Raw genomic sequence first — 24,316 nt, 5'->3', positions numbered from 1 at the left:
CGGAGCGAGGGGAATGTGCACAGAGTGAGGGGAGTGTGCGTGGAGCGAGGGGAGAGTGTGTGGAGTGTGTGCAGAGTGAGGGGAGAGTATGCAGAGTGAGGGGAGAGTGCACGGAGCGAGGGGAGAGTACACAGAGCAAGGGGAGAGTGCACGGAGCGAGGGGAGTGTGTGTGGAGCGAGGGGAGAGTGTGTGAAGTGAGGGGAGTGTGTGCGGAGTGAGGCGAGAATGTGTGGAGCGAGGGGAGGGTGTGCAGAGCGAGGGGAGAGTGCGTGGAGAATGCACGGAGTGAGGGTAGAATGTGTGGAGTGAGGGGAGAGTGTGCAGAGCGAGGGGAGTGTGCATGGAGCGAGGGTAGAGTGTGCGGAGTGAGGGGAGAGTGCGCAGAGCGAGGGGAGAGTCCGCAGAGCGAGGGGAGAGTCCGCAGAGTGAGGGGAGAGTGTGTGCAGCGAGGGGAGATTGTGTAGAGCGAGGGGTGAGTGTGTGGAGCGAGGGGAGAGTGTGTGCAGCGAGGGGAGATTGTGTAGAGCGAGGGGAGAGTCTGCAGAGCGAGGGGAGAGTCTGCAGAGCGAGGGGAGATTGTGTAGAGCGAGGGGAGAGTCTGCGGAGTGAGGGGAGAGTCCGCGGAGCGAGGGGAGAGTCCGCAGAGCAAGGGGAGTGTGCGTAGAGTGAGGGGAGACTATGTGGAGTGAGGGGAGAGCGCGTGGAGTGAGGGGAGAGTGCGAAGAGCAAGGGGAGAGTCCGCAGAGCGAGGTGAGAGTCCGCAGAGTGAGGGGAGAGTGTGTGGAGCGAGGGGAGAGTGCGCGGACTGAGAGGTGAGTGTGTAGAGTGAGGGGAGTGTGTGTGGAGTGAGGGGAGAATGTATGGAGCGAGGGGAGAGTGCGCAGAGCGAGGGGAGAGTGAGTGTGCGCGGAGTGAGGGGAGTATGCGCAGAGTGAGGGGAGAATGTGTGGAGCAAGTGGAGAGTGTATGGAGTGAGGGGAGAGTGTGCGGAGCAAGGGGAGAGTGTACGGAGTGAGGGGAGTGTGTGCGGAGTGAGGGGAGAATGTGTGGAGCGAGGGGAGAGTGTGTGGAGTGAGAGGAGAGTACGTGGAGTGAGGGGAGAGTGTGTGGAGTGAGGGGAGAATGTGTGGAGCAAGTGGAGAGTGTATGGAGTGAGGGGAGAGTGTGCGGAGCAAGGGGAGAGTGTGTGGAGTGAGAGGAGAATACGTGGAGTGAGGGGAGAGTGTGTGGAGTGAGGGGAGTGTGCACAGAGCGAGGGGAGAGTGTACGGAGTAAGGATAGAGTGCATGGAGCGAGAGGAGAGTATGCGGAGCGAGGGGAGAGTGTTCGTAGTGAGGGGAGAGTGTGTGGAGCCATGGGAGAGTGTTCGTAGTGAGGGGAGAGTACGCTGAGCAAGGGGAGAGTGTTCGTAGTGAGGGTAGAGTGCGCGGACCGAGGGGAGAGTGTTCGTAGTGAGGGGGAGTGCGCAAATCGAGGGGAGAGTGCTCATAGTCAGGGGAGAGTGCGCTGAGCAAGGGGAGAGTGTTCGTAGTGAGGGTAGAGTGCGCGGACCGAGGGGAGAGTGATCGTAGTGATGGGAGTGTGCGGAGCAAGGGGAGAGTGTTGGTAGTGAGGGGAGAGTGCGCAAATCGAGGGGAGAGTGCTCGTAGTCAGGGGAGAGTGTGCGAAGCAAGGGGAGAGTGTTCGTAGTGAGGGGAGAGTGTGCGGAGCAAGGGGAGAGTCCATGGAGAAGGGGAGAGTGTGCAGAGCAAGGGGAGAGTGTGCAGAGCAAGGGGAGAGTGTGCAGAGTGAGGGTAGAGTATGTGGAGCGAGGGGAGAGTGTGTGGAATGAGGGGAGTGTGTACGGAGCAAGGGGAGAGTGTGCGGAGCGAGGGGAGTGTGTGCGGAGTGAGGGGAGAAGGTGTGTGGAGTGAGGGGAGAATGTGCGGATGAAGGGAGAATGTGTGGAGTGAGGGGAGAATGTGTGGAGTGAGGGGAGAATGCACAGAGCAAGGGGAGAGTGCACGGAGCGAGGGAAGTGTGTGTGGAGCGAGGGGAGTGTGTGCGGAGTGAGGGGAGAATGTGTGGAGCGAGGGGAGGGTGTGCACAGCGAGGGGTGAGCGCTTGGAGTGAGGGGAGAGTGCGCGGAGTGAGGGTAGAATGTGTGGAGTGAGGGGAGAGTGTGCAGAGCGAGGGGAGAGTGTGCAGAGCGAGGGGAGTGTGTGTGGAGCAAGGGGAGTGTGTGTGGAGTGAGGGGAGAGTGTGTGGAGCGAGGGGAGTGTGTGCGGAGTGAGGGGAGAATGTGTGGAGTGAGGGGAGAGTGCATAGAGCGATGGGAGAATGTACAGAGTAAGGGGAGTGTGCGGAGCGAGGCAAGTGTGCACAGAGCGAGGGGAGTGCGCAGAGTGAGGGGAGAGTGCGCAGAGCAAGGGGAGAATGTTCGTAGCGAGGGGAGAGTGTGCAGAGCAAAGGGAGAGTCCGTGGAGAAGGGGAGAGTGTGCAGAGGGAGGGGAGAGTGTGCAGAGGGAGGGGAGAGTGTGCAGAGGGAGGGGAGAGTATGTGGAGCGAGGGGAGAGTGTGCGGAGCGAGGGGAGAGTGTGCAGAGCGAGGGGAGAGTGTGCGGAGTGAGGGGAGAGTGTGCGGAGTGAGGGGAGAGTGTGCGGAGTGAGGGGAGAGTGTGCGGAGTGAGGGGAGTGTGTGCGGAGTGAGGGGAGAATGTGCGGAATGAGAGGAGAGTGTGCAGAGTGAGGGGAGAGTGTGTGGAGTGAGGGGAGAGTGTGTGGAGTGAGGGGAGAGTGCGCAGAGCGAGGGGAGTGTGTGTGGAGCGAGGGGATAGTGCGCGGAGCGAGGGGAAAGTATGCGGAGAGAGGGGAGAGTGCACGGAGCGAGGGGAATGTGCACAGAGTGAGGGGAGTGTGCGTGGAGCGAGGGGAGAGTGTGTGGAGTGTGTGCAGAGTGAGGGGAGAGTATGCAGAGTGAGGGGAGAGTGCACGGAGCGAGGGGAGAGTACACAGAGCAAGGGGAGAGTGCACGGAGCGAGGGGAGTGTGTGTGGAGCGAGGGGAGAGTGTGTGAAGTGAGGGGAGTGTGTGCGGAGTGAGGCGAGAATGTGTGGAGCGAGGGGAGGGTGTGCAGAGCGAGGGGAGAGTGCGTGGAGAATGCACGGAGTGAGGGTAGAATGTGTGGAGTGAGGGGAGAGTGTGCAGAGCGAGGGGAGTGTGCATGGAGCGAGGGTAGAGTGTGCGGAGTGAGGGGAGAGTGCGCAGAGCGAGGGGAGAGTCCGCAGAGCGAGGGGAGAGTCCGCAGAGTGAGGGGAGAGTGTGTGCAGCGAGGGGAGATTGTGTAGAGCGAGGGGTGAGTGTGTGGAGCGAGGGGAGAGTGTGTGCAGCGAGGGGAGATTGTGTAGAGCGAGGGGAGAGTCTGCAGAGCGAGGGGAGAGTCTGCAGAGCGAGGGGAGATTGTGTAGAGCGAGGGGAGAGTCTGCGGAGTGAGGGGAGAGTCCGCGGAGCGAGGGGAGAGTCCGCAGAGCAAGGGGAGTGTGCGTAGAGTGAGGGGAGACTATGTGGAGTGAGGGGAGAGCGCGTGGAGTGAGGGGAGAGTGCGAAGAGCAAGGGGAGAGTCCGCAGAGCGAGGTGAGAGTCCGCAGAGTGAGGGGAGAGTGTGTGGAGCGAGGGGAGAGTGCGCGGACTGAGAGGTGAGTGTGTAGAGTGAGGGGAGTGTGTGTGGAGTGAGGGGAGAGTCTGCAGAGTGAGGGGAAAGTGCGTGGAGCGAGGGGAGAGTCTACAGAGCGAGGGATGAGTGTGTGGAGCGAGGGGAGAGTCCGCGGTGTGAGGGGAGAGTCCGCAGAGAGAGGGGAGAGTGTGTGGAGCATGGGGAGAGTGCGCGGAGTGAGAGGTGAGTGTGTAGAGTGAGGGGAGTGTGTGTGGAGTAAGGGGAGAGTGTGTGGAGCGAGGGGAGAGTGTGTGGAGCGAGGGGAGAGTGCGCGGAGTGAGAGGTGAGTGTGTAGAGTGAGGGGAGTGTGTGTGGAGCGAAGGGAGAGTGTGGAGCGAGGGGAGAGTCCGCGTAGGGAGTACCAGGTGAAATGAACCCAGTGTGTAATTTCCCTGCTCTCCTTTGGTCAGCCTCCATCATTAAACCCAGCAGTATATTCTTTCTTGTTATGTTTCTCACTGATTGAAACAGTGAAGTACCGTATCCCTTATTTAAATGAATCCTGCTCCTATCTCTCACTGGTAAAGTTGAGGGTACATTCATCCTGAAACATGACTGAGCAGCAGCAGAAGGTAACTCAGACTCTCAAACCTGCTCCAATATTCAGTCAGCTCAGGGCCTAGTCGGCCCACTCTACATCCTGGGGGTGGAGGTTTTGGAAAGGGTACCGAAACAGTTTGCCAGGAAGCTGACTGGTTTGGAGGGTGTTAGTTACATGGAGAGATTGGACAGACTTGGTTTGTTTTCACTCAAACATCAAAGGATGAGGGATGTCCTGACAGGTTTACAAAATTATGGCAGGCATGGCGGGGGGGGGGGGGGGGGGGGAGAGTCTCTCCCAGAGGAGAAATGTCAATGACTCGGTGACATACGTTTAAGGTAAACAGGGGGCAAGTCCAAAGGAGAGGACAGAGGCACGTTTTTTCCCCACAGAAGGTGGTAAATGGCTGGAGTGTGCTGCCAGGGGAGATAGTGGAGGCAGATAGAATAACAACGTTTAAGAGGAATTTTGACAGATACATGGACAGGCAGGGAAGAGATGAAGGGCTTTTGCCTGAAACGTCGATTTCGCTGCTCGTTGGATGCTGCCTGAACTGCTGTGCTCTTCCAGCACCACTAATCCAGTATTTGGTTTTCAGCATCTGCAGTCATTGTTTTTACACAGGGGAGAGAGGGCTACAGACTGCGTAGAGGCCGAAGGTTTTTAAATGCAGAAAGGTTTCAGGTGTGTCAAAGGGACTGTTCCTGTGCTGTACTGTTGTTTTCATTCATCTTTTAAACTCCAGTAGGTACAAACCCAGCCTTTTCAATCTTTTTTCATGACAGAACCTGTTCATTCCTGGTGTATGTATCGTTAGAGAAGGAGACCAATACACTACACTGTATTGCTGATGTGGTCTCACTGAAACACTGTATTGCTGAAAGCCCACTTCTCCCCCACCCCCTGCCCATCAGCACCAATAGGATGGTTGGATCACCCATCGTCTCCTCTCTGCTCCTGGTGTCTTGTAGTGAAAACAAAAAGATGTGGGAGATGACAGTGGGTCAGGCAGCATCCATGGAGAGAGAGCAGGCTAACGTTCCAAATGGTATGCTGCGATAGTGTGAACAATCACTTCATCACGAGCAGTTTCACACACTGTTACTGAGGCGAGCTTTAACGGTCCTGGATTGTGAATCGAATTAACAGTCCAGCAGCTGCTGAGCTGTGTCCTCGGGGGATTTTACTGAGCCTTTGGGTCACTAACCCCAGGGCCATTTCCCATGATGTGGAGATGCCGGTGTTGGACTGGGGTGGACAAAGTTAAAAATCACACAACACCCAGGGTATAGTCCGACAGTTGGAATTAAACTTGTTGGGACGATAACCTGGTGTTGTGGGATGACCAATGACCACCATGACGTGTGGTCTTGTTTCTTCCTTTTCCCTATGTCTGACAGATACAGTCACCTCTCCTTCCTAATCTCGGTACACTACAGGCTGCAATACTGAACTGCTGATCTGTCCAGTCCGCAGCCATGTTGCCGATAGAAACTTCCTGGGGTAGTTTGGAGTTTTCAGCGGGGAGTAAATGAAAGCACTACCGACTGGAATGCATGCAACCACATGAAGAAAGTATTTTTATGGTGGGACAGGTCACCTCAAAGTAGCTCACAGTTAATTAGTTCTCTCTCTGCAGAGACACTATCATTTTGCAACTAAACCAGGTGGTGAAAATGCTCGCAGGGAGGAGGATCTCCAGCTTAATGGCGATGACATTAGACTCACAATGTGCAGACCTTACTTTCTGATCCAAACAGACGAGTTCACACTCACCACCCCAGCTGGGGAATTTCAAATCAACTCACTGAGGAATGCATTCGGAATTAAAAGCTGCTCGAAGAAAATAGAATAGAAAATAGCTGTACCTTGGAAAGAAAAGGAGAAAGTGAGGACTGCAGATGTTGGAGACCAGAGCTGAAAATGTGGTGCTGGAAAAACACAACAGGCCAGGCAGCATCTGAGGAGCAGGAGAATTCACGTTTCGGGCATAAGCCCTTCATCAGGAATGAGGCTGGTGTGCCAAGCGAGCTGAGATAAAAGGGAGGGGCGCTGGGAATACGATAGTTGGAAGGAGGTGAGGGTGAGGGTGTTAGGCCAGAGAGGGGGTGGGGGTGGAGAGGTCGGGAAGATGATTGCAGGTTAGGAAGGTGGTGCTGAGTTCGAGGGTTGGGACTGAGACAAGGTGGGGGGAGGGGAAATGAGGAAACTGGAGAAATCTGAGTTCATCCCTTGTGGTTGGAGGGTTCCTAGACGGAAGATGAGGCGCTCTTCCTCCAACCGTCGTGTTGCTATGGTCTGGCGATGGAGGAGGCCAAGGACCTGCATGTCCTTGGTGGAGTGGGAGGGGGCCGCCTACTTGTGGAACGTTTCAGGGAACACCTCTGGGACACCTGGACCAACCAACCCAACCACCCCGTGGGTCAACACTTCAACTCCCCCTCACACTCCACCAAGGACATGCAGGTCCTTGGACTCCTCCATCGCCAGACCATAGCAACACGACGGTTGGAGGAAGAGCGCCTCATCTTCCGCCTAGGAACCCTCCAACCACAAGGGATGAACTCAGATTTCTCCAGTTTCCTCATTTCCCCTCCCCCCACCTTGTCTCAGTCCCAACCCTCGAACTCAGCACCACCTTCCTAACCTGCAATCTTCTTCCTGACCTCTCCGCCCCCACCCCCACCTCCACTCCAGCCTATCACCCTCACCTTAACCTCCTTCCACCTATTGCATTTCCAATGCCCCTCCTCCAAATCCCTCCCCCCTACCTTTTATCTCAGCCCGCCTGGCACACCTTCCTCATTCCTGAAGAAGGGCTCATGCCCGAAACGTCGATTCTCCTGCTCCTCGGATGCTGCCTAGCCTGTTGTGTTTTTCCAGCACCACATTTTTCAACCTTGAAAAACAAACCCTATCTGCTTTCCCAGCCATTTACAAAGACTTACTAGTTTATGACCGTGCCCTAATACGGGGGCAAAATATAGTTTTCATCCCAAAAGGCGATGGGAGAAATGGCTGCACATCCAAAACCAAATTACTGGAACTCATTGTACATGGTGTTTACACTGCTGCTTTCTTCAAGCTGTGGGGAAGGGGTCTCTCAGTGGCACAGCACCAGGAAGGGGGTGTGTACGGAGTGCAACTTCGCCAGCAACAGGTAGCTGAGCTAGATGTGGATGTTGTAGCTGGATTGGCTGGATGACACCTCTTTGATTAGGAGCTGAACAGCTTGTCGATGTGAATGATTTGGGGTGAAGCCTTTGGATTGCTGGAAGGGCAGTGAGCACTGTGTGCACAGCTCTGTCTCAGCAGGAAACATACCTGGAGCCGGAAGCAAGCCTGTCCTTTTCTCCCACCTCTCGCTGTAACCGGTTGCCTTTAACCAATAACAAAGAGACTTTGTAGACAGTGCACTAATCACTCCGAGCCTTCTCCTCTGAAGTAGCAAAAGGAATCTGGGGATAAAGAGATTGAAGAACAGAAGGTCCTGGCAAACTCAGCGAATGCTGAAGACTGATGCAATCGAACGGAGTTTGCCAGGTTTCACCACTTTAAGCGTACTTTTGATTTTTGTGTATCTGCCTGTGTTTATGTAGGCGTTTTAAAAAAGGGGTTAGAGTTTTATCCGCCAGATGTTGATAAATTATAGCAGCTTTCTTGTGATTAGAGTTTATTTGGTTGTAATGAAACACTGTTCTGGTCGGTGTTTCCTGTGAACTGGGGATATTGTGTACTTCGATTAAAACATGAATTTTTGCAGTGACCCTGCAAAGAGTTGGGATCAAGAACCAGTTTCTCGAACAAGTTGCAACAGCTTTAGGGAAGGAAAGCTGCCATTCTTACCCAATGTGGCCAACACATGACTCTAAACCACCATCAACGTTTCCCCTAAATTTTGATTGATGGTCACCAACAAGGTTCCTCCAACACTGAGACACAGTCACAGAGACCTACACCTTGAAGACTGAGACACAGTCGCAGAGACCTACACCTTAAAGACTGAGACACAGTCACAGAGACCAACACCTTGAAGACTGAGACACAGACACAGAGACCTACACCTTGAAGATTGAGACACAGTCACAGAGACCAACACCTTGAAGACTGAGACACAGTCACAGAGACCTACACCTTGAAGATTGAGACACAGTCACAGAGACCAACACCTTGAAGACTGAGACACAGTCACAGAGACCTACACCTTGAAGACTGAGACACAGTCGCAGAGACCTACACCTTGAAGACTGAGACACAGACACAGAGACCAACACCTTGAAGACTGAGACACAGTCACAGAGACCTACACCTTGAAGATTGAGACACAGTCACAGAGACCAACACCTTGAAGACTGAGACACAGTCACAGAGACCAACACCTTGAAGACTGAGACACAGTCGCAGAGACCTACACCTTGAAGACTGAGACACAGTCGCAGAGACCTACACCTTGAAGACTGAGACACAGTCGCAGAGACCTACACCTTGAAGACTGAGACACAGTCGCAGAGACCTACACCTTGAAGGACGCATTGTTTGCACGCAGCCTGTCTGGCCCTTTGGGACCAGTTCCTTAATGCGACACAGTCATATTCCCATTCAGCATCGAGGGAAAACCCAGCAACGTGGTCAATTCTTCATCACTCTCAAATGGCCTAAAATCTGTTTCTTTGAAAAGAAAACTTCTCAAGGCCCACTAAAACCTCCAGTGATGGGAATTGATCTGTTTTTCCAACCTTTGTTGAGTAAGGCTATCAGGAAGGAAATCAACAATTCTGGGAAAAGGCAGGATAGCACGTTAGCCATGATCTCATTGAATAACAGGCCGACGAGGGGAGAGGCCATTCTAGACTTGGTGCTCGGCAATGAGTCGGGGCAGGTATCAGATCTTGCGGTGGGAGAGCATTTTGGTGATAGTGACCACAACTGCCTCAGATTCTACATAGCTATGGAGAAGGAGAGAAGCAGGCACAATGGGAGGATATTTAATCGGGGAAAAGGAAACTATGATGCTATCAGACGTGAGTTGGGGAGTATGGACTGGGAGCAATTGTTCCATGGAAAGGGCACTATAGACATGTGGAGCCTGTTTAAGGAACAGTTGTTGCAAGTGATGCATAAATGTGTTCCTCTGAGACAGGCAAGAAGGGGTAAGATAAAGGAACCTTCGATGATGAGAGCGGTGGAGCTTCTCGTCAAAAGGAAAAAAGGCAGCTTATGTAAGGTGGAGGAAGCTAAGGTCTTGCTCAGCTCTACAGGATTACAAGGTAAAAACAATGACTGCAGATGCTGAAAATCAAATACTGGATTAGTGGTGCTGGAAGAGCACAGCAGTTCAGGCAGCATCCAACGAGCAGCGAAATCAACGTTGGTGATATGTCTATAATTCCTGATGAAGGGCTTTTGCCCGAAACGTTGATTTCGCTGCTCGTTGGATGCTGCCTGAACTGCTGTGCTCTTCCAGCACCACAAATCCAGTATCTACAGGATTACAGGCAGGCTAGGAAGGAGCTTAAAAATGGTCGGAGGAGAGCCAGGAGGGGCATGAGAAAGGCTTGGCAGAACGGATTAGGGAGAACACAAAGGCATTTTACACTTATATGAGGAATAAGAGAATGGTCAAAGAAAGAGTAGGCCCGATCAGGGATAGCATAGGGAATTTGTGTGTGGAGTCTGAGGAGATAGGGGAAGCCCTAAATGAGTTTTTTTGCTTCTGTCTTTACGAAAGAAACAAACTTTGTAGTGAATGAAACCTTTGAAGAGCAGGTGTGCATGCTGAAATGGATAGAGATAGAGGAAGCTGATGTGCTTAAAATTTTGTCAAACATTAAGATTGACAAGTCGCCAGGCCCAGACCAGATTTGTCCTCAGCTGCTTTGGGAAACGAGAAATGCAATTGCTTCGCCACTTGCGAAGATCTTTTCATCCTCGCTCTCCACTGGAGTCGCACCTGAGGACTGGAGAGAGGCAAATGTAATTCCTCTCTTCAAGAAAGGAAATAGGGAAATCCCCGGCAATTACAGACCAGTAAGTCTCACGTCTGTCATCTGTAAGGCGTTAGAAAGGACTCTGAGGGATAGGATTTATGACCATCTGGAAGAGCATGGCTTGATTAAATGCAGTCAACACGACTTTGTGAGGGGCAGGTCATGCCTCACAAACCTTATCGAGTTCTTTGAGGATGTGACTAGAAAGGTTGATGAGGGTCGAGCTGTGGATGTGGTGTATATGGACTTTAGCAAGGCATTTGATAAGGTTCCCCATGGTAGGCACATTCAGAAGGTCAGGAGGAATGGGATTCAGGGAAACATAGCTGTCTGGATACAGAATTGGCTGGCCAACAGAAGACAGCAAGTGGTAGTAGAAGGAAAATATTCTTCCTGGAAGTCTGTGGTGGGTGGTGTTCCACAGGGCTCTGTCCTTGGGCCTCTACTGTTTGTAATTTTTATTAATGACTTGGATGAGGGGATTGAAGGATGGGTCAGCAAGTTTGCAGATGACACAAAGGTTGGCGGTGTCGTTGACAGTATAGAGGGCTGTTGTAGGCTGCAGCGGGACATTGACAGGATGCAGAGATGGGCTGAGAGGTGGCAGATGGAGTTCAACCTGGATAAATGCGAGGTGATGCATTTTGGAAGGTCGAATTTGAAAGCTGAGTGCAGGATTAAGGATAGGATTCTTGGTAGTGTGGAGGAACAGAGGGATCTTGGGGTGCAGGTACATAGATCCCTTAAAAAATGGCCACCCAAGTGGATAGGGTTGTTAAGAAAGCATATGGTGTTTTGGCTTTCATTAACAGGGGGATTGAGTTTAAGAGTCGTGAGATCTTGTTGTAGCTCTATAAAACTTTGGTTAGACCGCACTTGGAATACTGCGTCCAGTTCTGGTTGTCCTATTATAAGAAAGATGTGGATGCTTTGGAGAGGGTTCAGAGGAGGTTTACCAGGATGCTGCCTGGACTGGAGGGTTATCTTATAAGGAGAGGTTGACTGAGCTCGGACTTTTTCATTGGAGAAAAGAAGGAGAAGAGGGGTCCTAATTGAGGTATACAAGGTAATGAGAGGCATAGATAGAGTCGATAGCCAGAGACTATATCCCAGGGCAGAAATGACTAACACAAGGGGTCATAGTTTTAAGCTGGTTGGAGGAAAGTATAGAGGGGATGTCAGAGGCGGGTTCTTTACACAGAGTTGTGAGAGCATGGAATGCGTTGCCAGCAGCAGTTGTGGAAGCGAGGTCATTGGGGACATTTAAGAGACTGCTGGACACAGAAATGTGAGGGTTTGTACATTAGGTTTACCATACATGAGGATCAATGATCAGCACAACACCATGGGCTGAAGGGCCTGTTCTGTGCTGTACTGTGCTATGTTCTATGACAGAGCAGACGTGATGGGCTAGTCCTGCTCCATTGTCTTATGATCGTATGGCCCTGGGAGGGCTCGTTGCTGGTCTCAGTCCTGATTGAATCCTGATGTAAAGAAAAACTGATGAGCAGTGACTACAATTAATGGGTAACATTAACCATCGCCCTGAAGCCAGACAGATATAGTACACAGGAAGAAGAAACTGATTACTTGCCTAATGTGGGTGCGCTTGTGAACATTAATACAATCACACGTTCCAGCAAATCTCCCTTGGCGCAGAACAAGAAACAGCAGCAGAAGAAACGCTGCTTTATAACAACGAGTGCTTACATCATCTGGGAAACCGGATCAGATTATTGACTTACACAGTCTGATTCACTCCAAGCCTGCTCACCTCACAACACGAATGAGAACCTATGCTGCAGCTTCTCAACAGGCAGCAACTGGGAGGAAACTAACACAGAAACTGTTGGAGAAACTCAGCAGGTCTGGCAGCCTCGGCAGAGAAAAACTAGAGCTAAGGTTTTGGGTCCATCTTCAGAGTACAAATGAACTCTGAGGAGCAGTGTAACTTCAGACTTCAGCGGACAATTCACACTAGGCTGCTTTCTCTCTCGTCTGGTGCTGCCCAGACCTGCCGAGTTTATCCAGCAATTTCTGCATTTGTTTCACATTTCTAGCACCCACAGCAGATTACCTTCATTCAAGGGGATGAGGAATAACCAGACAACACAGTTTTAAATTGGATTAGATTCCCTACAGTGGAAACCAGTCCACACCGACCCTCCGAAGAGTAACCAGCCCAGATCCATTTCCCTCTGACTAATGCACCTAACACTATGGGGCAATTTAGCATGGCCAATTCACCTGACCTGCACATCTTTGGACTGTGGGAGGAAAACAGAGCACCTGGAGCAAACCTGCACAAACACAGGGAGAATGTGCAAACTCCACACAGTCACCTGAGGCTGGAATCGAACCTGGGACCCTGTGAGGCAGCAGTGCTAACCACTGAGCCACCGTGCCACCCACTGGTTGGGGTTTGGCCAGGAGCTGAGGTGAGGATGTGGCAGCAAGTGAGGCCTCAGGTTGGGTGAGGGTGGAGCAAAGTGTTAAAATCATCAGGAGATTTCCAGTTTAATGGCAGTAGTGAGGTGGTGCAGAATAGATTGCAATGGATATTTGAGCTGTTACGTTTCTGACCAGAGATCCAGAGACAGAAGGTAACACCTCACCACAGAATGCGGGGGATTTTGTTTCATTTAATGAATGAAATCTGGAATAAAGAGCTAGTATCAGTCAGGGTGACAATGAAACTATCAGAGTGGCAGTAAAACCCCTCAGGGTCACAATGGCCATCTCGGCAATGAATTCTCTCGACCCCGGACAGGAACACAAGAACTCATCACATCCCTTTGCTTTCTCAGCACGGTAGTCAGTGGTTACTGAAGTTTCACACGGGTTAGTGTTGGGACCACAACTATTCACATTATACATTAATGATTTGGACCAAGAAGCTAAGGGCATTGTTGCTAAGTTTACAGATGACACAAAGCCAGGTGGAGGGACAGGTCGTGTTGAGGAAGCAGGGAGGCTACAGAAGGACTTGGACAGACTGGGAGAGTGAGCAAAGAATTAGCAGATGGAATACAATGTGAGAAGGTGTGAGGTCATGCACTTTAGTAGGAAGGCTACAGGCATAGGCTAATTCCTAAACGGGGAGAAAGTGAGGACTGCAGATGTTGGAGATCAGAGCTGAAAAATGTGTGGCTGGAAAAGCGCAGCAGGTCAGGCAGCATCCAAGGAGCAGGAGAATCGACGTTTCCTGAAGAAGGGCTCATGCCCGAAACGTCGATTCTCCTGCTCCTCGGATGCTGCCTGACCTGCTGCGCTTTTCCAGCAACACATTTTTCAGCGCTAATTTCTAAAAGGGGAAAGGCTTCAGAAATCTGAAGCACAAATGGATTTACAAGTGTCAGTTCAGGATTCCCTTCAGGTTCACATGCAGGTTCAGTTGGCAGTTAGGAAGGTAAATGTAATGTTAGCTTTCATTTCAAGAGGGTTAGAATCCAAGAGCAGGGATATAGTGCTGACACTGTGTAAGGCTGTGGTCAGACTGCATTTGGAATATTGTGAGCAGTTTTGGGTCCTGTATCTAAGGAAGGATGTGCTGACATTGGAGGGGGCCCGGGGAGGTTTTACAAGAATGACCCCGGGGATGAAGGGCTTGGCATCTGAGGAGTGCTGGAGGAATCTGGGTCTGCACTCGATGAGAAGGATGACGGGGGGATCTGATTGGAACGTCCCGAATACTGAGAGGCCTGGATAGAGTGGGCATGGAGATGATGTTTCCACTAGTAGGACACACTGGGACTCACGGGCACAGCCTCAGGGTGAAGAGACAACCCTTTAGAACTGGGATGAGGAGGAATTTCTTCAGCCAGAGGGTGGGGAATATATGGAACACATTGCCGCAGAGGCTGTGGAGACCAAGTCATAGAGTGTATTAAAATAGAGATAGACAGGTTTTTGATTGGTAAGGAGATCAAGGATGACAGGGAGAGGGCAGGAGAATGGGGTTGAGAAACATATCGGCCAGGATCGAATGGTGGAGCAGACTCAATGGGCTGAATGGCCTAATTCTGCTCCTTTATGGTCTTATGATTGCTCATTCCTTCACCGATAGATATAATAATAGTTCTGAAAGGGTTAATATTGGAGACTGCTTTAAGCTCCGCCAAATCTGATACTGGCTGGGGATGCTGACAGAGTGGTTCTGGATCTCCCAATTCAGCGCCACCTCAAAGTGTAACTATCCACTCTGAACGAGGGTCCCTTGGCATGAAATGCTAACTCTATTTTCTCTCCACAGATGCCGTTGTCTCCATGCTCTTTACTTTGTCCTTCTAGCTTCTCCTCTTGACTCCATTCCCCCAGCTTTTAAATTGTCCCTACTCTTATCTTCATTCTGCTTCATGACATTTCCAGTGCTGTGACCTCAATGTAAAAATCGTCTACAGCCCTCAATTTACCGACTGTAGCCATGAGGTATAGTGTCTACCTGAGATATAAAGTATTTTTTTAAACTTCGAGACTTATCAGTCTGTTTTTGTGTGTCATTAATTCAAATGGTAAGAAGCTGCAAAGAGTTGAACTTGCAATGGTCTTGATGTCTTTATTAATGTGTGACATAGTATAAAATATATTCCCATTTTTGGAATTTTAAAGGAGTGACATGTAGATATGGGAATGTTTTTTATTTTAAAAACCATCAGAATGTCTTTCTGGAGCAGTGACTTATTTGTACCAGTTCCAAGAGGACACATAAAAACCGGAAGAACTGCAGATGTTGTAAATCAGAAACAAAACCAGAAGTTGCTGGAAAAGCTCAGCAAATCTGGCAACAGAGAAATCCCAGCTAATGGTTCAGGTCTGGTGACCCTTCCTCAGACCAGTTCTAGGCCCAAAGCTTTAACTGTGATTTCTCTCCACAGGTGCTGCCAGACGAGCTGAGCTTTTCCAGCAACTTCTGCTTCTGTGCCAAGAAGACATGACTGGTATCTGGTGCATGGGGAAATCCCAAGAATGGTAGTGGAGTAAAACGGTTTGGGGAAGTGTAAACACATTGAGCCATCGAAGTAAAAATAACCTTGAATGTTAGAAGTGTGAAGCAAACATGAAGAATACTGGAGAAACTCAGCGGGTCTGGCAGACCCTGTGGACAGAGAAAAACAGAGTTAACCTCTCCAGTCTGATCGAACTGAGTTGACTGAATATTTTTAAGGTAGGGGTGGATTAATTCACAGGAGAAAGTGAGGACTGCAGATACTGGAGATCAGTCAAAAGGTACGGTGCTGGAAAAGCACAAGCAGGTCAGGCAGCATCCGAGGAGCAGGAAAATCGACGATTCGAGCATAAGCTCTTCACTAGTTAGGCAGGGGAATCTCTAAAGGTTATCGGGTGTGTACCGGAATGTGGAATCAAAATACAAATCAATCAGCCATGAATCTTATATGCAGAAGTGAGGCTGAGGCTGGAATAAGGCAAACACAAGCATGAGGAAGTATACATTACTACAATGTGCTTCAAACATATTAATAGTAAAACATTAGCGAAAGATAGGATAGAGTATATAAGGAACAAAGCTGAAAATGTGTTGCTGGAAAAGCGCAGCAGGTCAGGCAGCATCCAAGGAGCAGGAGAATTAACGTTTCGGGCACGAGCCCTTCTTCAGGAATGTGAATGATTCCTGAAGAAGGGCTCATGCCCGGAACGTCGATTCTCCTGCTCCTTGGATGCTGCCTGACCTGCTGCGCTTTTCCAGCAACACATTTTTCAGCTCTGATCTCCAGCATCTGCAGTCCTCACTTTCTCCTAGATAAGGAACAAGCAAGGTAAGCTGCTCACTGAAGCAAAGGTGACAGCAGAGGGATAAAATGAATATTTTGCTTCTATCTTTACCACATTAGAACATGGTGGTAATGGTCACGTTAAAAATGAGTGTTGAGCAACTGAGCAGCATAGTGATAGATTAAAAAGGGGCTAAAAAGACTGGCAGCACTCCAGGTAGAGAAGTCACCAGGGCTGAATGAGATGCAGGGTCAAGAGCGTGGTGCTGGAAAAGCACAAGTCAGGAAGCATCCGAGGAGTAGGAAAATCGACATTTTGGGCATAAACCCATCATCAGGAATGATTCCTGATGAAGGGCTTATGGCCGAACCGTTGATTCTCCTACTCCTCGGATGCCACCTGACGTGCTGTGCTTTTCCAGCACCACGCTCTCAACTCTGATCTCCAGCATCTGCAGCCCTCACTCCCTCCTGGATGAGATGCATCCTAGATTGATGAGCGAGGCAAGGCAGCAAATTGGGAAGCCATCAAAAGAAATTTTTTAGGAATCACTGAACACAGGATTAGTCCTGGGGACTGGATGATTGCAAATGTGATACCATTATTTAAGAAAGGGCAAAGGATAACTCAGGAAACTATAGCCCTGTCAGCTTGACAACTGATGGGAGGTCATAATATGGGATAAAACAAAAATACGCTTAGAGAAAAATACTAGACAGTCAATGTAGTCTTGTCTAGGGTGGGTCATGTCTGACAAATTTCATTGAGTACTTTAACAAGGTGACACAGGCAGAGGATAAAGAGGGTGCTGTGGAAACACAAATTCATAGAAAATAGGTGGGGGAGGCCATTCGGCCCTTCGAGCTTGCACCACCATTCAATACAATCACGGCTGGTCACACAATCTCAGTAAGCCACTCCCACCCTCTCCCCATACCCTTTGATCCCTTTAGCCATGAAAGCCACATCCAGACTTAAGGGGACAAATGGACTATTTCTGCTTCTAATTTGTCTGTGTGTTTAGATGTTCATCGTGTGTAAGTTATGATCCAGTGAGTGTGATTGTGTCAGGCTAATGCTTGCATAAAAATTAATATGGTCCATTTAATTTCTTCCCTTAAACTTCGGAATCTTTAATATAGCGCTTGGCCATTCCAGAGGGCAGTCAGATTCTAGCACATTACTGTCGGTTTGGAGTCACATGTCGACCAGAGTGGCTAAGGAAGGCAGATTTCCTCCCTTAAACAGTGTGAGTGAACCAGATGGGCTATTACTAAAGTCAACAATGGCTTTGTGGTCACTACTGCTTGTTATTCACCTGATTTCACTGCCAGCCACACTGGGATTGCTGGGTAAATACACAGCGGGGCCAGTGATATTACCATGACCACTCCTTCACCAAGCTGATTTCCCCAAATAGAGGTAGCCACTAACTGTTGGTCTAGCCAACCGTACCCAGGTCCTACAAAAGCACAAACTGAAACTTCACTCCCACTTTCTCACTCCCAAACCCACATTGCTGACCAGACCATCAGAAAAACTCGACTACTCCCTGGAGTGTGGGGCCAGTGACAGGGCTTCACTGAGCAAAGAGCAGTCTGGCTCAGAAGCCAGAAGTTGTCAAGCTCTCCCAAGCTCACCTTCCACTCTCGGACAGGAAGATGCCCTCGTCCTTCAGTCTCTTGCTCTTTACTGTGCAATCTTCCAGCAAGGCCTTGCGCTGCCTCTTGGTCACATGCAACCAATCCACATCAGCATCAACCAGCCTGTCATCCACAGCTGCTGCTTCGAAGTTCTGAGAGGCAACCTTTGACACTTTCTCCCCAGCCTTCCGCTTCCAGCCAAAAGATGTCATCCTGTATAAGTGAGACAGCAGGAGCAAGAAGGAGAGAGAATCAGCATCACCAAGTCAGCGAGGGGGACAGAGAATGAAAGCAAATGCAACAGCGGGAGCAAGCAAGAGAGTAAAAGCAAGCAGAAGCAGGAGTTAGTGAGTGTGAGAGAGCAAGGGGAGAACAAGACAGACAATACAAGAGAGTTTGACAGGGAGAGGGATTCAGCAAGAGAACAGGGCATAAGAAAGGCACAGGGAGTGAGAGACACAGCGAGGGAGTGTGGGGTATGGAAAGTGAGAAAGTGGGATGTAGAGAGTGAGCATTTAATGCAGGGAGCAGAAGGCATAAAGAGAGACAGAGTAAGAGAGATATACACAGCAAGTGAGACAGTGACAGAAACACAGATTGTGTGTGTGTGTGTGTGAGAGAGAGAAGAGACAGACAGTGAGAGAGACAGCACGTGAGAGACACAGTGTAGGAGGGAGAGAGAGAGAAAGACAGATGGATGGAGACAGTCAGAGAGACAGGCAGACAGAAAGAGGGAAACAGATAGACACAGAGTGCTACACAGAAAGAGAGACAGACAGCACAAGAAAGAAACACACAGGTCTCACACAGATAGAGATACACAGGCAGAGGCAGGGGGTGAGAGAGAGAGAGAGACAGAGAATCAGAGACAGAGGTAGAATGATAAGGAAGTGCAACCAAGGAGACAGGCAAAGAAGGAAAAGAGCAGCTTGCAGTGAGGAGATGGGAGAGTAGACAGAGGAAGGGAGAGTCATAAAGACACCAAGTGAAAAAAGAGGAGGTCAAGATACAGAGGCAGTGAAGGTACAGCAAAGGAAAAGGAGAAGAAGGAGACAGCGAAAGCAACAGTTCCAAACAAAACAATGAAGCAGTATGTCAACATTTACAGAGAGAGAGAGAGACAGGGAGGGAGAGTGGGAAATAATCAGACAGCATGGGTATCTCAATTATTGCGGAATAGAACATTGAACAATACAGAGCAGAACAGGCCCTTCAGCCCTCGATGTTGTGCCGACCTATGAACTATTCTCAACTTGTCCCCCTACACTATCCCAAAATCATCCATGTGCTTATCTAAGGATTGTTTAAGTCTCCCTGATGTGGCTGAGTTGATTACATTAACAGGTAGTGCATTCCACATCCTAACCACTCTCTGCGTAAAGGACCTGCCTCTGACATCTGTATTAAATCTATCACCCCTCAATTTGTAGTTATGCCCCCTCGTACAAGCTGATGTCATCATCCTAGGAAAAAGTCTTTCACTGTCTACCCTATCTAATCCTCTGATCATCTTGTATGTCTCTATCAAATCCCCCCTTAGCCTTCTTCTCTCCAATGAGAACAGACCCAAGTCTCTCAGCCTTTCCTCATAAGACCTCCCCTCCAGACCAGACAACATCCTGGTAAATCTCCTCTGCACCTTTTCCAATGCTTCCATATCCTTCCCGAAATATGGGGACCAGAACTGTACACAATATTCCAAGTGTGGCTGCACCAGCGTTTGTATAGTTACAAAACACCATTCTCTCAGACCTATGCATGTCCTTGTCAAAAGAGCAAACTGCACATTCTCAACTTCAACCTGGAGAAATGGAGCAGGGACAAAGTAGGAATAACTGCAGCAGAATACCCTGTCACTGAATATTTCTCAGGATTTCAGACTTGACAGAATACAAGACAAACAATGGAGTAAACAGTGGAACGCTCAGCAGATCTGGCAGCACTGATGGAGAAGGAAACACATTTCCTGTTTCAGGTCAATGGTGTTTCAGCAGGACGTGCCAATACCATCAGAAAAAGCTACAACTATTTAACATCTAATCACAGGATAATTATCCAGTGCAGCCTTTTGTAAACACCAAGGACTGCAGCAGTTCAAAAAGGCAATTCAACATCACCTTCACACGGTCAATGAGGAAGTCAGTGGCACCAATACCTCATAAATTAATTTTTAAAATCCCAAGCCCAGTACAGCACAGGGTTCGAGGCAGAGTGAAGCTTCCTCTACTCTTTTACACTAGAAGTAAACAGGAAGTAAATTCCCTCTATTATTTTAATATGAAAGTAAAGCCTCCCCTACTTGTTTTAAACTAAAATTAAACAGAACGTAGAGACTCCTTGACACCATCCCTATCAAACACTCAAACACACAAACCGTGGGGCAGCACAGTGGCTCAGAGGGTTCGATTCTAGCCTCGGCCGACTGTCTGTGTGGTGTTTGTACATTCTCCCCATGTCTGCGTGGGTTTCCTCCGTGTGCTCCAGTTTCCTCCCACAGTCCAAAGATGTGCGGGTTAAGGTGGACTGGCCATGGGAAATTGCCCATGGTGTCCAGGGATGTGCAGGCTAGATGAATTAGTCTTGGGAAATGCTGGATTACAGGGATAGGGTAGGGGACGTGGGTCTGGGTGGGATACTCTTTGGAGGGTTGGTGTGGACTCAATGGGCTGAATGGCCTGTTTCCACATTGTTAGGTTGCTACAAAACACTTCAAAGACAGAGATAGCATGGGATTAGATGCAAAGTAAAGCTTCCTCTACTCTTTTAAACTAAAAGTAAAGCTCTCTCGACTCTGTCCTGCCCTTCAAACCTGCATCAACATTTTGCCCTTCCATTGTAAATCTGCCTTCACGTACAGGATCGATATCCCTGTATTCCCTTTCTATTCCTGTTTGTCCAGGTATTTGTGGAATGCTGCTATTGTGTCTGCTTCCACCACCTCCTCTGACAGTTCCAGGAACTCACCATATCTCTTTCAAACATTACCTTGAACCTGTGTCCCCTAGTAATTTACCCCTCACCCTGGGGAAAAAGCCTCATACATTCCAGCATACATTCCAGCCTATCCTTGCCATTCACAATCTTATTAACTTCTGTCAGGTCACCCCTTGACCTCCTGCGTTCCAGTGAAAACAAACCCAGTCTATCCAACCTTCCTTTGTCGCTAACATCCCCCACACCAGGCAACATCCTGGTAAACCTTTTCTGTACCCTCTCCAAAGCATTTACATCTGTCTGGTAGTCTGGTGACCAGAACTGTACGCAATATTCCACGTTTGGCCTAACTAAGGTTCTGTAAAGCTGCACCACAACTCATCTATCCTTAATACCCACTCCAATGAACGCAAACATGCCATAGGCCTTTTTTGCTATAGGTCGTTCTGCTATAACATGCGTTTCGTTAACACAAATTCATTGTAACATGATTGACACATTGGGGACACTGTTTCTAAAATGTCTTTTAAAACTTTTAAAGCATGTGTTGGCTGTAATACAATTTTAAGCACTGTTTCTAAACCACAATAATGCAACCATTACATTAAGAAGGACTACCTGTACCTTTTCTACCTGCGCTGCCACTGTCAGTGATCTATGGCCTTGCACACGCAGATTCCTCTGCATATCAATCCTCCGAAGGGTTCTGCCATTCACTGCATAATTTCCACCTGTACTTGACCTTTCAAAATGCATCACCTCACATTTGTCCAGATGAAACACCATTTGCCATGATACTGCCCGCGCCTCCAAGTGATCATATGCTGCTGTACCTTCTGACAATCCTCCTCACTATCCACAACTCCAGCGATCTTTGTATCGTCCACAAACGTAATAATTAGACCAGCCACGTTTTCCTCCAAGTCGTTTATGTAGAGCATGAACAGCAGAGGTCCCAGTACGAATCACAAGTCACAACCCTCCATTCCAAAAAGCATCCTCCCACCACTTCCTTCTGTATCCTATGATTAGATTAGATTACATTACAGTGTGGAAACAGGCCCTTCAGCCCAACAAGTCCACACCGACCCGCCGAAGCACAACCCACCCAGACCCATTCCCCTACATTTACCCCTTCACCTAACACTATGGGCAACTTAGCAAGGCCAATTCACCTGACCTGCCCATCTTTGGACTGTGGGAGGAAACCAGAGCACCCGGAGGAAACCCACACAGACACGGGGAGAATGTGCAAACTCCACACAGTCAGTCACCCGAGGCTGGAATTGAACCCGGGTCTCTGGCGCCGTGAGATAGCAGTGCTAACCACTGTGCCACCGTGCCACCCAGCCAATTCTGTATCCATCTTGTCAGCTCACCCCAATACTGTGTGACTTCATGTTGTATAACAGTAACAATGACTGATGTTAGTCAGAACTCCTATAGTTCCATGGCCAGGGTGATGAAATGGCATTTCTCATTAAATTTCTCCCAATCCTGCTTTGTCTGGTTTAAGGGGTAGTTAACAGCCACTGGTGGAAAGTGAAGATCCATACTGGGCACCCAAACCAAGGAACAAACAAACGGGTTCTTGTTCAAAGGCCAGTCTTCTGTAAAGTAACTAACCCAGACCGATTCCATCAGCAACAGCACCGACTGTGTCCAACACACAATTGTGTTTTTTGTAAAAGGGCCAGGCACCTAACAATAACTTATAAATATATAGCACTTTTAACCTAATAAAGCATTCCAAGGTGCTTGAGAGAAATTACTTCTCTCAAGGGTCAGCAATCTGCAGATTTCACTAGCCCTGAGTGCAGTGGACAGTGAATAAATTTGAGGAGGAGATCAATTTTCATTAGTAATGGGTTGAAGGGTGATGGAGAGCAGGCAGAAAGTGGAGGTGAGGCTGAAATGAGATCAGCCATGATTGTATTAAGTGACAGCGCTGGGTTGTGGGCCAGCATTGCCTCCTTCTGCTTCTGGAATGTGTTGCTTACAGTGGCCTTTCATCAAATTTGTGAGGAACACTATAGGTCATGGAATGAAAGGGACGGTAGCAAAGTGGATATAGAATTGTTTGAGTGTTAGGTAACACAGTAATCATCGATAGGTATTCTTTGGGCTGATGGAGGATTGGTAATGGAGTTCCCCAAGATCTGAATCTTGGTATGCAGTAGAAAATTTCCAAGTTTGCAGCTGACATCAAACATGGAAGGATTGTAAACTGTGAGGAGAACAGTGTAGTACTCCAAAAGGACATTGACACGTTAGCAGAATGGGTAGAGAGGTGGCAGCTGAGGCTCAATGCAGGCAAATGTGAGGTTTCGTAGGAAGAATACTCAGACACTATTAAACAGTGAGTATGATTCTAAAGGGGAAGCAGGAGCCAAGGGAGCTGGATGTATACGTGCACAGATTATTGAAGGTAGCAGGACAGATGAAGGGAGCAGTTAATAAAGTACAGTGTCCTCAGCTTTATTCAGATATTATTACAGATTGCAAGAGCAATGGGATGATGTTGAGCTTGAAGAAGACACTTATGAAACCTCAGCTGGCACACTGTGTACAGTTGTAGATGTCACAACATAGGACAATATCAATGGATTAGAGAGAGTACAGATGGATTAGAGAGAGTACAGATGGATTGGAGAGAGTACAGATGCCAGCGATATGAAACTTCAAGTACAAGCACAAATTGAAAAAAAAATGGGAGCGTTCTCTTGAGAGTGAAGAAATAGAGAAAGTATGAAGGAGCTTAACTGGGTAGTTAGGAGGGCTAAAAGGGGCTATGACATATCCTTGGCCAGCAGGGTTAAGGAGAATCCCAAGGCATTTTCTACATATATTAGGAGTAAGAGGGAAGCTAGGGAAAGAGTAGACCCACTCAAGGATAAAGGAGGGAGGTTATGTGTGGAGCCAGAGGAAATGAGTGAGATCCTTAATGAGTACTTACTTTCCTTTGGTACTCACCAAAGAGAGGGACATGAGTGATGCTGAGGTTAGGGAAAGGTGTGCGAGTACTCTCGGGCAAGGTCAACGTAATGAAGGAGGAAGCGTTTGGTGTCTTGAAATGCATTAAGGCAGACAGGTACCCAGGGCCAGATGGAATCTATCCCAAGGCAAATGAGGCCTTAACAGATAGCTCTGCGTGCTCTTTGGCCTCAGGCGAGGTTCCAGAAGACTGCAGAGTGGCCAATGTTGTTCCTTGGTTTAAGAAGGGAAATAGAGATAATCCACATATTTACTGGCAAGTGAGCCTGATGTCAGTGGTGGGGAGGCTGTTTAAGAAGATACTATGAAACAGAATTTATTCACATCGGCCAGGGCATCAAATATAAAAGTTGGCAAGTTATATTACAGCTGTATACAACTTCAGTTAGGTCATATTTGGAATACAGCATGCAGTTCTGGTCTCCACACTACCAGATGGGTTGTGGGTGTTTTCAAGAGGACACAGAGAAGGTTTCCCAGGATGTTGCCTGATCTAAAGGGTTTTAGGGATGAGGAGGAGTTGGATAAACTCAGATTGTTTTCACCAGAAAGACAGAGACGGAGGGATGACCTGACAGAGGTCTACAAAATTAAGAGAGGCATAGACAGGGTGAATAGTCAGAGGCTTTTTCCCAGGGTGGAAAGGTCAATTACAAGAGGACACAGATTCAAGGTGAGAGGGGGAAAGTTTAAAGAAGTGTGGGGTGAGGGTGGGGTGTCTGGAATACACTGCCAGTAGGTGGTGAACACAAGCAGTTTGCAACATTTAAGGCAATTGGAATGATAGAAGCTGTGTA

At 48.9% G+C, this 24,316-nt stretch overlaps 1 protein-coding gene across 3 annotated transcripts in view; it reads right to left on the bottom strand.

The window, feature by feature from the left end:
- Window positions 1-24,316, bottom strand: part of ttc33 (tetratricopeptide repeat domain 33) — a 134,679-nt gene that overhangs the window by 105,098 nt on the left and 5,265 nt on the right. For 2 of the 3 annotated variants that reach the window (XM_072592972.1, XM_072592977.1), the window contains exon 2: window positions 17,589-17,804. In XM_072592972.1, the coding sequence (XP_072449073.1) occupies window positions 17,589-17,803 (215 nt within the window). In that variant the 5' untranslated portion in view covers window position 17,804. Of the gene's footprint in view, window positions 1-17,588; window positions 17,805-21,358; window positions 21,470-24,316 lie in introns of those variants that run through there. The other variant, XM_072592975.1, reaches the window with a different exon arrangement.

This window comes from Chiloscyllium punctatum, chromosome 2 (assembly GCF_047496795.1).
Source record: "Chiloscyllium punctatum isolate Juve2018m chromosome 2, sChiPun1.3, whole genome shotgun sequence".
Taxonomy (NCBI): Eukaryota; Metazoa; Chordata; class Chondrichthyes; order Orectolobiformes; family Hemiscylliidae; genus Chiloscyllium; species Chiloscyllium punctatum.
Note: the sequence above shows the minus strand (reverse complement) of the source record. Positions and strands in the feature narration are given on the sequence as shown.